Source organism: Nyctibius grandis, chromosome 8 (genome assembly GCF_013368605.1).
Source record: "Nyctibius grandis isolate bNycGra1 chromosome 8, bNycGra1.pri, whole genome shotgun sequence".
Taxonomy (NCBI): domain Eukaryota; kingdom Metazoa; phylum Chordata; class Aves; order Nyctibiiformes; family Nyctibiidae; genus Nyctibius; species Nyctibius grandis.
The window spans coordinates 22,289,415-22,306,533 of NC_090665.1; the positions used below are offsets into that span (position 1 = coordinate 22,289,415).

The following is a 17,119-nucleotide window of genomic DNA, read 5'->3' on the forward strand; positions in this document are numbered from 1 at the left end:
TCAGGTTTACCTATTTGCACATCCTTGAATAGTTTTCTTATTAATTCTAATGGCAAGTTAAACCCAAACCCCTAACAGCTGTCAAAATCACTGAGTTTGCTGTGTTTTTTTGCTGGAAGGAAAAATGAAACAATTTGTCCAAAACCTGTTAACATGATGTAAGGACCTTAAAATGTACCTTTTTCCCATATGGTTCGTCTTGGTAATAAATGCATTATGGGGCAAGGTGTGAAAACACAAACTTCTTGTGCTAGCCCCTTTTTGGAAATGTAGATGCTACAGAAGTCAACAGATATTGTGTTAAAGTGAAAGACTTCATGGATGTCTTTCAAGAAAGCAAGTGTGCTGTAAGAACTATCAATGATTCTTCATTTCTATCCACATTTTCTAGGTTACTTTTTAACTGGAAACGGTTGTTTGTATAGCTTAAGGTTCTAAAATGTGCCTTCCAACAACTGCCCAGAAAGCTCTTATAGCTCTATGTGAAAGCAATTAAAAGCTAGACCTGTTACTTTACAAAAGCATACATAAGAATACTCTACATACTTACAAAAAAAACCCCACTAGTAGAGCCTTTTAGTTCTGCTTTTATTTGCTTTGCTGAGTGAACATAGATATCCAGTTGCTTCTTTTGCCCCTTCCCTCCAGCCAGTAGAATAGGATCACGGTGGGAGGAAGACTAGGTGACACCACCCTGTCTTTGCAGAAAACTTCTCTGTTCTTTTCTGTAATCACACTTGTATATTTCAGTGTGAGAAATCACCAAAAGGTCTGTCCTGCAGTATTGGTTTGGGTACGGGATTTTTCTCCTAAACTTCAGTTTTGTAAAACTATTTTCCTCCAGAGAAGCAGCCACAAATCTTACAGATCAGGTGATCCTGCTTACAAAGGCTTTGATTTTGCACAGCTCCAGCTGAAGTAAGTACTACTTGCAAGATTGGATTTGTAAATTGTAAATCCACTTTGGAGTCCTTTAGTATAAGAGGTACAATAAATAAAACCTGTATGTATAATTTTCTGCTCAGGAAGTAATATCAATGTGGTATGAGCAGCCTAGCTTCCTTCTGCTTTAGAAAATGAACCTCTAGTTTTACAAATAAATTCACAAAATGTTAAAATGGATGCCTGTTAAGCATCCATGAAATGAGCTTAAAGCATTTTTTCTCAAAGGATGACCTATATTAATGAGCTGAACCAGTGCCATAATCTAATGCTGAACCCTGTCCCTTGAATAGGGAAGCAGCATCCTGATGAAATAGCACATCGAGGTATTTTGGCTTTATATTGTATCTTAACAGTCACACATGAATATTAAAAAAAGAGGTGGCTTTAGGGCTAGATCATTACCAAGTGTAAATAAGCAGTGGTTTATCTTGGAGTTGTGCTTCTTCACAAGTGTTGAAGGTTAATCTGTAGATTCTTCCCTGGTTAAAGAACCAAGAACCAATTGCTGCCTTCACTATAAGCTCCCTTAGGTAGGAAACTTTAGTACCAATAGAGATTTTGCTATTGCAAAATCTTTTTTTTGCAAAGGCAAAAAATATTATTGTACTTAAATGACTCTTCTTATCAGTATTTTGAATTGTACACTTAACTGCAGAACAATGTGTCCTGAGACACATGAATGGCCTTTTCCTACAGTACTTGTTTTACCTGAGTGTGATGAAAATGTCATATTTCATCAAAATCTCTGGATTTTGCAGAGGCTCCCAAATAGTTATGACATAAAAGAATTCTAAGCAGCAAAGCTCATATCCTACTTGTGGTAGTGCTATTAGTTGCCTGTTTCATTAAGTGGGTATGGAAATTTTGGAGACAATCCCAAGGCTTTTTTTAGAGAGGAGGGGAACATGATAGAGCTGTTTCCCACTTTGCTGCTGTTCCTGAACATTTGTCCTAGACAAGAAAACAGTATTGTCAGTAACCAAAGAACTACATTCTTTCCTCTTGTAATGTACATTTGATTGTGGTGCAGATATACTATGAATTAATTTAGAATTGGCAAAGATCTATCTTACCCAACTTTCATTGAATTGCGCTTGTGATTTAATTATATAGTTATTGAAAGCTTCATACACCGTTCAGAAAATGCTTGATAAACTGACAGATTGGTTTGTCCTTTTTGGTGTATCTTTGAACTAACATAACCCTCCCTGCCCCAGCACTTGAAACACCTGATGAACAGACCTTGTGGTAGTTAAGATTTTGCAGTACTTGTAACATTAGTCCTGCAGTGAGCTCTTTGCCAAGAGTTCTTTTGAATCATGGCCCAAGAATGTCAGTCCATGATACGAAGTTAGTGTGCTTGACTATAGATAGCATCAGCCTGTTTACAACAAGGCAGGGTTAAAAATAGAAATGTAGGAAGGCGCAGGCCTAGCTACCGCTACCTACTCTCTATTACCATATGTCCCTCACCTCTTGTCTATGCAGTTTGCTTAGCCAATGGCTGAGAATCAAAAATTACTGGAGATAGTTATGCAGCCTGTCTAGGTGTATGTTCTTGACGCTTGCGCAACTTATTCCTGTGGCTAAAAGTATTTGCGTGATTTGAAGAGTGTACATTTAAATCACGAAACTACAAATTCATTCCGTAGGCCAGACATTCAAAGGGTTATCTGTGGCTTTGTACACATACTGAATTCGGACTCTACCTTGTAACTCAAAATCTTTGTTTTGATATAGTTATACAAGACCTGGTGGTCACTTTGGCTATATATGTACTAGACAGAAATGAGTCTGTGTCTGCCTGTCCTGTTTAACTGCGAGCTTGTTTTCTGAAATGATTTTGGCTCGTGCCAATATGAGCAATGCCTAAGCATGGCTCAGGATGGTGCAAGTCAGGGACTACTCTAAACAGGCAAGGCCATGCTGATTTGGAAGGAAGGGAGTTTAGGTGTTTGGATCTGAGACTGGCACTTGCCATCCTGATCAAAGAAGGGCCACTGCCATGAGGTAATAGTACAAGTATTGCAGTGGGGCACCAGTGATCAGGAGCAGCAAAAGAATAAAATAATAGAAACCTGGAAAAACTGACAGAAGGATCCTTGCCTGCCTTCATGGATCTGAAGTCAGTAAAATTAGAAGCATAGCAGATGTCAAAAATCTTATGACAGTTGTATATTTTGAGTTTCTCAGGATTGTGATTCTTTTAATTAAAATGAAAGGGAAGACCACAAGGTCAAAACACAGGGAACATGTTTTTGTGGAGAAGAGGATGAGAGAGAACAAGAATGTCTCCTCCTGAAAGCTTGTATTTAATCAGGAAGTTAAATTGAGTGATTGAAATGTTATTTAATCCTGTTTCAAGCAAAAACCTCCCCAATGTTTTAAATGTAATGTGGCTACCAAAATTGCCATAATGGTAGGATTTCAAAAGGGAATTGAAAGCCAGAATGCCGTTACGGGGATTGCTTGTGAATTCTGCAAAATATTAACTGCGTTGATACCAATCTCAGGGTAGAATGAATATGCTAAATTCTTAACAAATTGTATTCAAATCCAAAGTGCATAAAAGCAGACTGTGTTCTTGAATCTGAAAGTGCCAGGTAATCGCTTTGTACATCTCTGAGAGGATTACCTCACACAGAAGCCTTTATTTTAAATGCAGGCACCATTACAATGAATCACTCAGATTGCTCCAGTCCAAGAAGGAATTCATGAAAAACAAACGGCCCATAGAAAGATCTACAGAGGATTCCCTCTCTAACCAGCACTCAGGTTGGTTCGTAACTGTAAACATGACTCTTTGTTTAGCACTAAAAGCAATACAGCTTTAGCAGACTAGACTAATTGATGAACAAGTTGAACATAGTAGCTAGTAAGTTTTGAGGGTTGGAGCTGCCTGCCAAAAACAAGCCATGCCAAATGCCAGCATGACTGCTGATGCAGTTATTTTGTAGTAACTCCCACGTAGACAGGAGACTGATTTTGGAGTTGTAATAATTCTTGGTTTTTTAAGCATCTCTTTAACTGTGTCAGAGATGTATGTTGTGGCCCTGCTTGTTTTGCAAAGTATAGAATATATGAATAAAAAATATCAACTTAGGGATTACTTAGAATTGTAATTCTAGCATTAGACAATGGACAAAGTATATGGACACCACACCAGTGATGCTGATGCATTGGTGTTTACTGCATTTCTGGACAGAAAAGCTTCTATTGACATTAGAAGTACAGCAGGTTCTGGAAACACTGTCAGTTTTGGGTTTGCTATTTTATCATATTCCCTAGCCCTATGACTTGCTAGGATACTGCTAGATTTGATACCTTACATTTTTCCTGTAGTATTGCAGCACTTCTTGGACATAAATAATACATTTAAGTTGTTTGTGATTATACAAAAGTTTCCAAAAGATGAATTGTTGTATCTTTATAGGTGGTGGAGGAAAAAAAGTCTCAAGGCATTTGGACTGCAGTGGAATCTTGTGTCTGATGGGGTTAATGGTTGTTGGCAAGTGATGTCAGATTATTCCACATTGCCACACTGAGGAAAATTAGTGTGAAAGTAGTAAAGACTATTTTAATTTTCCATTACAAAAAATTCTTCTGGCTATTATTTTCTGTAGTTATTTCAAGCTTTATAGCATTCTATGTAAAAGTGGTCAAGAAAACAAATATTTAAACTAGTCTTTCTTTCCCAATAAGGTTTCTTAGTTTAGAATTCATCAGTCATCATCACAGGTTTCCTCTAAAGTCACAAACAAAAGGCATAGCAAAAACTGGGTGAGAAGGATGGGCAAGAAACAGGTTTCTCTGTCTAGTACATAGTGGCTGGATTTTTTCTTTTTCTTATTGTTCTGTCTGGCAGCTATCTGCAAAGAGCAATCTGTTACTTTGAACAGAGAAAGGCTACCATCCTGTTGTTCCTTACTTTTTCTGCCTTCAGTGCTTTGACTGGGCAGTGATATGGATTTGGCTATATTAAACATGTCACCCACCAAAAAGGAACAGAATGGTTTCTCTCCACTTCCTTTGGTCACTAGCATGGTATGGCATGGGGAATGATCAAGAGCTACTGAGAACTCCAGAGCAGAATATAGTTCCTCCTCTTTCTCATTAATAAATGTTGGTTAGCAAAAACTTTCTAATGCAGGGAACTGTTACCCAATTCCTGCCCCCTTCCCTTTCTTTCCCTCCCCGCCCCTGCCCCCCCCCTCAAAAAAAAAAAAACCTCCCAGCAATGAAATCTGTTGCATTGGAGTTTTCTGTGAAGTTTGTAGAAAGGCTCAGTCACCTAATGTAAGCTTTGACAAAGATCAGCTTGATGGCTGAATTTAGGAGTGGCAAAATTCCATAATATACTATTGTTCTACTAAATCTATGCCCACTAAACTGTAAGGCCTCTTTGAATGCTGCTGAACCTCATGATTCTGTTCCATATGAAATAATCAGGTCGCTTTAATATATATTGCAAGTAAAAAGGTTCACTGAGGACAGGTATAGACAAATGGTTGCAGCTTTAATAAACTGAGAATAGATTATTGGTGCTAGTCATTCAGGATGAAGATGAAAATGATGAGACTACAGAGTTCTTTTTCTGTTTTTCAGTGTCCAGGGATTTGCCATCCCTCCTTGGTTCACCAAATATAACTTCAAGTGCAATATTTCTTCTCCTACTTAAAAGAGACGATTGATTGTCTTCATTTAATTTTTAGTTGAATCCCCTGCACTTCAAGTCTCTCAGTTGCTTTACATTAACAACTTTGTTGTCACTTGAATGCTTTTCACTGGCATAATCCAACAGCAGTCTCCCTCAATTAGACCTTAAATCCTGCTACTTCCTTTGTGTTAATAGTTATTTCTCCTTTAGCTTACCCTCTCCTTTTTCCCTGAACACTTCAAAGAATTGCAATTCATTTCTGTCCGTCATCACTGACTGAGCTACACCAGTCAAAAACAAGCAAAAATTTCCCTGATCCAGACATACCATGGCCTGAAATAAAGGTTATTGTACTTATCAAAAAATGGAGCATTGTAGCAGCCATTTGGGTTTTATACCATTATCTATAGTGGAAGCTACAGGTCATCATTTAGCAAAGTGCCTTTGAAAGGCCATAGACACGTTTTTCTCATTGGCACAGAAGATGTGAGGATATGCAGAGATGTATTTGTAAAATTGACAGCCTTTTTGTAAAGCCTAAATCTGTTAATTCAGCTTCTAGTAACCTAGAACTGCAATGCATGTACATTCAGAGAAAACCCGTCAACACTATAAAAGCTCTGGTGTAATATTAGTTCTAAGACAGCTTGGGACAGAGTACTGTTTTATTGTGGAGGCTGCTGTTAAGTAAAAATCAAGCTGTGACATAAAACCCAGGTAAGCCTCTGGAAAGCAGAGGACTGGAAACAGTCTAAACATGGAACTGAGGACAGGGAACTGGAAGGGAAGAGTAGAATCTGTGAGTGGAAAGACAAGAAGATTGGAACTGGCATGAGGAAATAGGTGGGCAGAGGACAGCTTGAAAGGGAGGAAGCAGTAAAGATCAGCTTTGTCATGATAGACCTTCCGGGACAGTGTGAATCCTAAGGTTCTTGGTATCTCATAGTTTATCAGCTGTCTGAAGTATCTGGGACATTCTTTCAGTGTTTCATACTCTTGTAGCCCTGATCCACACAGGGATCATGGAAGACTTTTGCAGGTACTTCTGCACTGGCTCAATTGTCAGAGATGAGAGCTCTGAATGTAGAGGTTCCAACCTTGCAGGTGTGGGTACCAAAATAAAATTTATTGGGTGGTTTGTGAGGGAGGGGGCTGTTACAAAAATTTCACATTCTTACCAAATACACTAATTATAGACTCTAAAAAAAAAAAACCAAAACAAACAAAAAAAACCCCACAAACCAAAACCAAAACATAATTATATTTTTAAGTATGTGAACAGTCTATGGTGATTGTCAGGCACGAATGTTTCAAGATAGCCTTGTCCCATACAGTTCTTCTGTAGTAATGCTGCCTTCAGAGCACAGGAAGGTGCAGTGCAGTACCCCTGCCGCCTTTATTGTAGGGATCAGAAGGTATGTAGTGAGGGCTGTAAGAGGAGGAGAAGGAATGTTTGCTGTAGTTAACTCTGTGGTATATACTAAACCTCTGCAAAACTGAGTGTATCTTAAGGCATTTAAGGTATGCTTTTCACGCATTATCACTGGTTTGTTTCTTATTTTTTGAATCACTGATTTAAGGTGTTTGCATAAGACTTGCAGATGTGCTAACCGTCTGCAACCACAAATAAATGTAAAATGGAGACAATACCTCCATCCTTCCCCTTCATTTCACATAAATGCAAAGCTGTGAAAATACCTAGTCAATGTTTGTAAAATACTAAGATGGTATAATGATGAGTGCTGTAGAACAGGCTTTGAGGAAAGAGATAGTTCTGTACTGGGCAGCAAATAAGAAATTAGGAGGAAAAAAAAAATGTACTAGTGAAGTATCATTCTTGGTCATTATTCAAGATACAGAAAATTTGGTTTTAAGTCTTTGTACTAGAATGAAAATGCCATGGCCACATGACACAAAATATCTGTATAATATTCTGCTCGTTCAAATTTTTCTAAAAATAAAATAAAACTTACTAGGTCAACTAACTAGCTTATTGTACCAGTAAGGGCAGTTAGATATGACTAGATACAGTTGTCATGTTTTAGATTATATAGGTGCACAAACTGAAGCGAAATTCTAGGTAGTTCTCTGGCTATGTGACAGTGTGCAAACACTGTGTCTGTGCTGGAGTGCAGTAGGGCAGCTGCTCCCTAAGATATGGGCAGCCATATGCGGTAACACAGTGGCAGGCAAGGGCCTCGCTAGCTGGGGTTGGTCCCACAGGACCTGAGCAAAGCGAGCAGAGCAGGCTGGGGTGTAGTAGACAGGTTCAACCAAGTCTAGTCTTTGTGCTAAAATAATTCTCTTCTTTATTTGCTTCTTCCCCTTTTTGGCTTGCTGGAATGGAGGAATGATTCTCCTTTAACGCTGTACAGATAATATTTGATTTGCTGTGAGGGATGATTTAGTAGGTGATGATCAAGTAATTGTGACCAGACACAAAATCCAAGCTGAATTTTTCTTGCAACCTTTTGAAAGAAAACTGGAGGAAAAGTAAATGATTAAAAAAATAAAGAAAATAAAAAGTGATGAGATAAAACCAATTTTAAGTATAAACTTCCTAGAAAACTGAGCAAGTATAGAAATCTCTCATTTCCTTTTGCCTTTCCAGTTCTACCAGAATTAAAGCTGCTCTGTGGGGCTGATTTTCTACAGACATTTAAGACACCCAATCTCTGGAAGGAAGAACACATCAAAGAAATAGTGGAAAAGTTTGGTTTGGTCTGTATTAGTCGTGCTGGCTCTGATCCTGCTCAGTATATCAATGAATCAGACCTTTTAACTAAATTTCAGCACAATATCTTTCTGGTGAAAGAATGGATTTGGAACGAAATCAGTGCAACACAGATACGCTATGCCTTGTGCAGAGGATTAAGTGTAAAATATCTCATACCAGATTCTGTCATATCCTACATTGCACACCATAATATCTACACAGAAGAGAGTGAACGGAAGAATGAAGGTGACTTGCTTCAGCCTCTTAAGTTGCATAATACAACAGTGAACCCACTAAATGACTGATGTCTGTAGTGTGTGAAGTGGACAGATCTGGTATTTTTTCATGTAAAGTTCTTGAGAAAGTTGTTTCTTGTTAACAAGGGGAAAGTACATCAGTCCAAAATTTCTTGAATGCATGTAGTGTTTTAAATTCATGTTTTTGTGTGTGGTAGTGCTTAAGCAAATTGGGATGCTCAGCTGCATAGCTTAAAATATATAAAGAACAGCTTCCTTGTGAAAATAAAAGAAATAAGATCTTCACAATAAATATTAATCTTCAGTAATACCTAAGTGTCAAACATAGTACTTTCCTGAACTGTAATTCTGTAATCCTACAGACAGTTTTGGCATGAAGATGCCTCACTGTTGTGAAGCAGCAAAATAAAATGAACCATAACTTCCCAGAGAGGTTGTGAAGCCTCCTTCTCTGGAGATATTCAAAACCCACTTGGACGCAACCCTGTGCAACCTGCTCTAGGTGAACCTGCTTTGGCAGAGGGTTGGACTAGATGATCTCCAGAGGTCCCTTCCAACCCCAACCAGTCTGTGATTCTCTTTATATATATATATATATATATATATATGTATATTTAAATATATATTACTGCTAAACTTTGACTTTTTAGGACCCTGAATAACTTTTCATGTTTTGGCAGTTTGGACAAGAGATGGAAATAAATCTTTCTTTCATGCAAGCACTTAAATGCATGCAGCATTCATGTCACTTTTAAGCCTCCAGGTTCACAAATGACAGAGACAGTCCTCATCCCCAGATTTAAAGTGGGTTTCTTTGCTTGTGTGATCCAGAGTCTTCTATGAGAGTAAGTATTTGCCAAAGCCCTGGAGTGGATAACATATCCAAGAGGAACTTCAGCTGTACCATTTGAAAATACACAGTGGAAAATAAATGAAAATAGCTAAGAGGCTGTCTCAGTATTTGAGCCCTAATGTCAGCTAGAAAAGTCAGTTATATGTTGATTGCCTGTTCTGCTGATTTGGTCTATCTCACTTTTGACAGGAGACACCTTCAAAGAATATAGAAGCTCTATAAAGTGCTACTTCTATGTTTTAAAGTTGCTTAAATTAACCGAAAGCATACATTCAGTAGTGATGTAGCATTTATCAATATACAGAAGTAACCACTGCTTCTGAATAGAAATTTCCACCTAAACTGGCCCTTTTTGAGCCCTCAGTTGGCCAAATAGCTTCCACTGGTAGCTCTCTAGAATTAAGGAGCTTGTGGAACAAGTTAAAGTAATGCCAGACACTAATTGCTTTCACTAAAAGACTCTGATCGTTTTCTGAAAAGAAGGCACAAAGTAGCTGGAACATATTCAAGGAAGAAGGATTCACCTCAAAAAACACACAAGATAAGCACTTGCATAGCTTTGGCTAATATCCTAAACTAAAGCTATTTGAAAGGTTTTTTTGAGTGGCATGAAAGATGAAGAGTAACATGGCTAAAATGGATCTCCAGATAACTGGTACCCTTCCAGAAGTTATATGGAAGGTGAATGTTTCATTCTGTTTAAATGAAGTCATCCTGCTGTCATTAGAAATCTCAGAGGTTCAGCTTTGTGGAAGGACTTGAAGGCAACGCTTCAACAATAATCGGATTAGAAGGACTTGCATAGCTACATGGGCTAAAAAAGAGGTAAAAGAAAACAGAGTTCAAACTTGCCACAAAGAAAGGCAGTGAGCTGTGTGGTGCAGAATCAACACGCTATTCTGAGACCCTGATTTTGACAATTACCTGCCGTAGGGATGCCTGCAGATTTCAATGGCTACTGGAAAATGGTCAGCAATGACAATTTTGAGGAGTATCTGAAAGCACTGGGTAAGGTTATCTTTGTGTTTCTTTAATAAATAATCAATAAATGCAACCTGCCTTAGTGTTTACATGAATCTATTTTTTCTTGTACAGTCAAATCATTTTTGTGAGAAATATTTTTTCAGGAATGCACTTCAAAAATTGCCTTATGCAAAATTGTTTTGTCTTAAGCAGCCTCTACTTTTTACCATCTTGAAGCATTAACAGAGATTAAACTACATAGCTTGAAGAGGTAGGTGGCAGATTTCAAACGTAAAAAAAAAAACCATAATTTGAAAAAGAGTAAAATATTTATGTGTAATAAAGAGACAATAATGTACTTAATGTAATTTTGTATGTTTGCATTTGATGTAAAGTGTTTTCTATAGAAATATTGAAGGCCTTATTAATTGTCAAATGCAAATGGTATTTTTTTAGGATTCCACATAATCAGAAAATCAAAACGTAAACTTAAGTTAAAAGAATCAGGTTATTTACATTTACTGAAAGATCTGGACATTTATTATCTTTGTTTGTTTTAGTTTTCCCAAGAGCTACAAGCTCTTTTTGTGGTAGAGTTTTCTGGATTAAAATAATTCTTTTTCTTTTTCAGATGTAAATATTGCTGTAAGAAAAATAGCAAACTTGCTAAAACCTGACAAAGAAATCCTTCAGAATGGAGATCATATGATCATTAAAACACTAAGCGCTTTTAGAAACTACATCATGGAATTTGATGTAGGAAAGGAGTTTGAGGAGGATTTAGCTGGGGTGGATGATCGCAAATGCATGGTAAGAATTAAAACTGTGACAACAGACAAAAAAAATGTTAATAATCTGAGGCCTTTCACAGACCACATCTGTTAACCATTTTGTGTGGCCATTTCTAAAGTTATTTCTGTACTTCTCAGTTTGCAGAGATGTGCACACAGTTTTTAGCGTGTCTTTACGTCAAAGGAATGCTAATTTTAATCAGGAGCACAAAACAATTTTATCAATGAATGAATAGTAAGTTCAGTGAAACGTTACTCAATTATACTGCGGTATTTGTTAGTCAAAAAGACATTTAGGTTCAGACTTTCAGAATCTCTTCACTGAGTAATATTTTACAGTAAAGGAAATCCACTGATTTCAGGGTCAGGCACTATTGCCCGTGTTTATGGATGTCCAAGTGGTTAAAAATTGCAGGTTTTCTTTCTTGTTCTAGTTCTTGTGCTTGCTTCTTCCTGGGTGTATTTATTAGAGCAGATGCGTTAATTAGCCTACTGGAACAAATCTTACTGCAATTAATAAGCAAACACTGAGGACTCTGCCTTTTTGCTTACTACAGAGAAAATATTTTCCAACTTATGACTGATAAATACCAATTAACAGGGGAAAAACTTGAGAATAACAAGTTCTATCCTGTTAGTTTGAAAGCATGACACCTGCAATATCCTACAGTGAAGAAGTTGATAAGCAAAAGAGAAAATTATCTCATGAGGGACTATAGAGGAGAAATCACATAAAAGACAGTTAATAGGTTTCCATTCTTAGAAATATAGTACCGTGTAAAAGCGATACTATTCTCTAATACTAGGATATGCAAATTTCCTTTTGCTCTGGTGATGGCAGGAAAGGGAAAGATCATGAAGATCAGAAAAAAAAGAAAGGCTAGCTAGTGAGTGCCTCAACTAACCCTTCTGTACTCCTTGTTACAGAGGGTAGAAGCATGATAGAGTGCAGAATACAAAATCCACAGAAGGGAGAAGCAATGTGTATTTGTGTATAGGAAAGTGCTCCAATGTCATAATGCATTTTTGACTGCTGGAAGGCTCTTAATCAGGATAATGAGGTCCAGACCCACTGAACAGTTGTGGCCCAAAGAAAGACTTAGTCTTAGGTGGCTAAATTACTATCAAAGATAGCAATGTTCAAAACATCTGCTCAAGCGCTAAAAATGTCTGAAGTCCTCAGTGTTTGAGTCAATGAAGTACTGGTTTGTGTGTGTACAGAACTGTCTCCATCTAAGCGTTATCTGTACTTAAATACCACTAAACTCCATTTGAAGGAGGACTAAAACATCCTCTACATGTCGGAGAGAAGTAATTGTGCTCTGAGGCTGTCTAGCATGTACCTGCAAAGAGTTCTTACAAAATTTGTCAGACAACCACTGTGCTGAAAAATCAGATTCAGAAGACATGAAAATGTGGCCCTTGCCTAGTCCTGCTTTTGAAATGCTGAATAGATTTAACACACAACTCTGAATTTCCTGACAAATACTCTAAATATTTCATTATTTGTGACAGGCCAAAATTCCCCACCCTATTTTGCTAAATTGAGTGATGGGGAAGAATTCAAAATGTTGAACCAGAAAGAAGAAATCAGAGGAAGATTGTTCTAGTCACTACAATAGCTATTTGATTTGAGTGGAATCTAGTTCACCCTACTTACAAGGGTTGCTTAAACATTTTATCTATTACTTATTTAGTGCAAAGTGCTTACTCAGCTTACTCTACCTAAGGAGAAGGTACCAGCATCTTTTTGCCTTTTCCAAAAAAACCCAAGGGGTAGTTGCTAACCCTGACTGTTTGTTTTGTTAAGAATGACTCAGGCACGTAACTCCACAAAAACTTTCAGAAATCCTCCCTGTCCCTTTATGGCCTCCAACAACAAATATCAACTGCAGTTGTACGGTTAAGGTCACTGATCACTGGTTCTCTATTTGCCTCGTAGCAAGGTATCATACCTTATAGTTCAATTTTCTTATTAAAGACTTGTTTTCTACATGAGACCTCAGTTTTCTCAAAGGCAAAACAGTGCAAGAAGCTGTCTTTCTGAAGCCACTTCAGCCCAAATCTGATAACCATAATGTCAGGCAAAACTGACAGTCGTTAAGCAACAAAATAACTCCAACAGTCCAGAGAGAGACTTGTGAGAGAAGGGTCATGGGGTTGATATAAGAGATACTGGACCACTCCCTGAGTGGTGTTATGAAGAAAACCACCATAAAAGCAAAGGTTGAATATCATTCTTGGTGTTCCCTTTTCTCATCTATAGCTTGTGAAACTGCATGCCATAAATGGCTTAATCATTAATAGTCAGCCTGTGTAATGGGAGAGATTGTGAATCAATTACTGTTATTTATATTGTGGACTGAGCAGACCACTGGGCAAGTTTTATCCAAATAGCTCAATGTATGAGAAGTACAAAGTAACATGGATAAGATAAATTACACATTAAACATTAATCTATATAGCAGAGCAATCATCAGGAGACTAGCAAAAATAACCTTAGAAGTAATTCATCCAATAGATATAGATCATTTTTTTCTTTTAATGAAGAATATATTATCTAACTAGAGTTATAACATATCAGTAAAAATAATATTAGCACAGTGAACAGGTTAGATCTTGTGTATAATTCACTGAAATTGTGTTCACCTTTCAGTTGTAATGCACATCTTTGAGTCAGTCAGGGTAGAGTGTAACTACAATAGTTCCAAATCGATAGTGTCTGTGATGAGTAAAGGCTAACAAGTTTTGCTGATACTTACTTTGGAAGTAAGTCGAAGATTTGACAATAGGGATTGATACGCCTGTGATAGGATAGGCCCCCTCCTTCATTTCAGTTAGGATTTTTTGTTTTTATAGTCGGTCACTCCTGGAAGCCTGTCAGAACTTTCTGGAACAGTGAGTCAGTTGAGCTGGATAAACCTTGGCAGATTCAGTTTGTCCTTTTTTTTTGACCTTTAACTGTCACTTTCTTGTATGCAACATGTTTTTAGGTGATTCTGTTTTCTTAAGGAATATAGGTAACAGCAGTTGGTAACATCAGTTCCTTTAAGATTTTATTTCTTTTGGGAAGTGAAAATTTGCTACTTTGGAATCTCGAAAAACTTCAAAGCCCTGCTAGTGTTGTTAAAGGTTCAATTTCTCTGTTCTGTAAAACCAAAGATTAGGATAGTTGCCCACACAGATGTGTGGACACAGGAGAGCTCACTAATCACAGTGCAAGGTACTTCCAAGAAGACAGTTGATACTCAGTGCATTCTAAGCATTACTGAAACCATGTATGGAGCAAGCTGCAGCACAGCCCTGGTCTCTTAAGAAATGCAGAAAAGACATCTGCATTCACTTAGCTCCGTAATGCTATTGTGCTTCTCCTGGAGCTTTTCCCCAGAGATTTTATCTCCTAGATAAAAGTTAAATAAGATTTTCTCTGGCAATTTTGTGAAAGATGTGTTTCTGCAAGTTTAATCATACTTAATATTTAGTGTTAAAAACTTGGCAGTTAGAACTACAAAGGTAAAATGGAAGTTTACCTATTCAGGAGCATCTTTTATTCTTTGCAGACGTTACAAGGTGTACATTAGATGGTGTAGAAAGAAGTTTAGAACATTAATATTGTTTTACATTATTTCTCATGAAGTGAAGTTTGAATCGGACCATGTGATAAAGTTTCTACTACTTTGAAGAATTTGTTCATGGTTTTAATTGTAACATACATCAGATGTGTAGTGTACAAAGACAGAAATTTAAAGTTAAGTGGATAACTATGGCTTTGGTGTTTCCTGAACTGAGTATTTGATCCTGCTATCTTCATTCTCAGTGAAGCTCCAGTCTCATCATGAAATTTCCTCAATTTTAAAGATAAATTCTATAATTTCTAATTGTGATTAATTTAGTGAGTGTCTCAGGTGTTGCACTAAGTATCAAACCTTGTTTCATGCACATAAACTTTACTGTGGAAAAAATTTACTGTGCACAAAAGAGGCAAGACCTTATTGAAACAACAATTAATTGAAAACCGTCTCCAAAAGTATGTCTCATTCATCACCAGATAATTTTTCCTCCCTCTTTCATCATCAGTAATAAACAGTGAAGCTGAGGAAGCATCTGCAATGTGAAATATGTACCAGCAAAAATAAGAACTGACACTAAGCAGAAAAGTTAGCCTTATATATCTTCAGTGTATTTGCTTAGTACATCGATCAAAAGTTTATAAAAAAGTAAACTGAAAAAAACTTAAAGTTTGAAGTTTCATGTTCCAAGTCTTTGCACTCAATGAATCAAAGCAGACTGAGAAAGGGATAGCTCAGATGCAAAAATTACTTCCCTAAAATTTTTACTTTTCTAATCATTTTGCTGCTAAAGTCAGAGAAAGCTTTTCACAGAATCACAGAATGTTAGGGATTGGAAGGGACCTCGAAAGATCATCTAGTCCAATCCCCCTGCCGGAGCAGGATTGCCTAGACCATATCACACAGGAACGCGTCCAGGCGGGTTTTGAATGTCTTCAGAGAAGGAGAGTCCACAACCTCTCTGGGCAGCCTGTGCCAGTGTTCGGTCACCCTCACCGTAAAGAAGTTTTTCCTCATATTTATGTGGAACCTCCTGTGTTCCAGCTTGCACCCATTGCCCCTTGTCCTGTCAATGGATGTCACTGAGAAGAGCCTGGCTCCATCCTCATGACACTTGCCCTTTACATATTCATAAACATTAATGAGGTCACCCCTCAGTCTCCTCTTCTCCAAGCTAAAGAGACCCAGCTCCCTCAGCCTCTCCTCATAAGGGAGATGTTCCACTCCCTTAATCATCTTCGTGGCTCTGCGCTGGACTCTCTCTAGCAGTTCCCTGTCCTTCTTGAACTGAGGGGCCCAGAACTGGACACAATACTCCAGATGCGGCCTCACCAGGGCAGAGTAGAGAGGGAGGAGAACCTCTCTTGACATACTAACCACGCCCCTTCTAATACACCCCAGGATGCCATTGGCCTTCTTGGCCACAAGGGCACATTGCTGGCTCATGGTCATCCTGCTGTCCACTAGGACCCCCAGAAGAAGACTCAAAATAAATTGTGCCTGCCTAGTAAGATACAAGATCAGCAACGTGTCTTTACCTGATCCCTCTGATTCAACTATTTTGTTTCTTTACCTCTCCAAATGCTGTCCCTTTCTTTTTGGCTTGTAAGTATTTTCTCATATACTTTGTTGGAACAAGCATTGTTCTAGAATGACTGTTGCTGGGAGGTGGTTTTATGTCATTACCTATGTGTATATACTGGTCTTCTTTCAAATCTAGTGCCCTCTCTCTGTGCAGTACTGTAAATTCCCCAGCTCCTCATTGGAATTATCTCACTCTTGTGGGGGTCTAATTTAAAGTAGGTAGTCTTCATGTAGTTTTCTGTTGAAATGTCGGACCTTTTACAAACTGCCCCCACAAGTGAGGAAGAACAGTCCTACAGTCAACCCCTCTGAGGCTCCAGAGAACAGAGGTCTGCTCTAGGATCTGTCTCAGGCTCTCTAAAACTGGTTTGTTCAGTCTCTGTGCCTCAGTAAAGAGGAGCCTTTTCCTTTTTTCTGCCTTGCTTCACACTGCATGCTCTTTTGGCATTACTACTTATTTCCTGTAAGTGATAAGCTTGGCACATTTGCGTGGTGATACCAAATGAGATATCTAGAATCTTTTGCCATATAATTTAAGATGTCATTAACTTCAGATTTTGCAGTGCTGGATTCATGTCTAAAACCCAAGACTGATCACAAGTTTTGAGCTAGTTGCTCACAAAACCACTGCTAACGTACTGAAGCTTTGTAGGGGAAGTGGTTTGGGGTGGGTTTAGCATTTCAGCTTTTTGTGAGTCCTAAAAAGCTCAGAGAGTTATAAATGCAGAAAGTGGAATCAGAAAGAATCAGCTGAAAACCTGAGACTTACGAAATCCAATTTTGA

General features: G+C 37.9%; 2 protein-coding genes across 7 annotated transcripts in view; both read left to right on the forward strand.

Annotated features, from left to right (window-relative positions):
* The window catches only part of NMNAT3 (nicotinamide nucleotide adenylyltransferase 3), a 28,200-nt gene extending 19,315 nt beyond the window's left edge, over positions 1-8,885 (forward strand). For both annotated transcript variants that reach the window (XM_068406177.1, XM_068406178.1), the window contains exons 4-5: positions 3,611-3,720; positions 8,214-8,885. In XM_068406177.1, coding sequence (XP_068262278.1) covers positions 3,611-3,720; positions 8,214-8,623 — 520 coding nt within the window. In that variant the 3' untranslated portion in view covers positions 8,624-8,885. The remainder of the gene's footprint in view (positions 1-3,610; positions 3,721-8,213) is intronic.
* Positions 8,886-9,620: 735 nt separating this feature from the next.
* Positions 9,621-17,119, forward strand: part of RBP1 (retinol binding protein 1) — a 34,842-nt gene continuing 27,343 nt past the window's right edge. For 3 of the 5 annotated variants that reach the window (XM_068406181.1, XM_068406179.1, XM_068406182.1), the window contains exons 1-2: positions 9,621-10,436; positions 11,023-11,201. In XM_068406181.1, coding sequence (XP_068262282.1) covers positions 10,364-10,436; positions 11,023-11,201 — 252 coding nt within the window. In that variant the 5' untranslated portion in view covers positions 9,621-10,363. Of the gene's footprint in view, positions 10,437-10,607; positions 10,663-11,022; positions 11,202-17,119 lie in introns of those variants that run through there. The other 2 variants (XM_068406180.1, XM_068406183.1) reach the window with 2 other exon arrangements.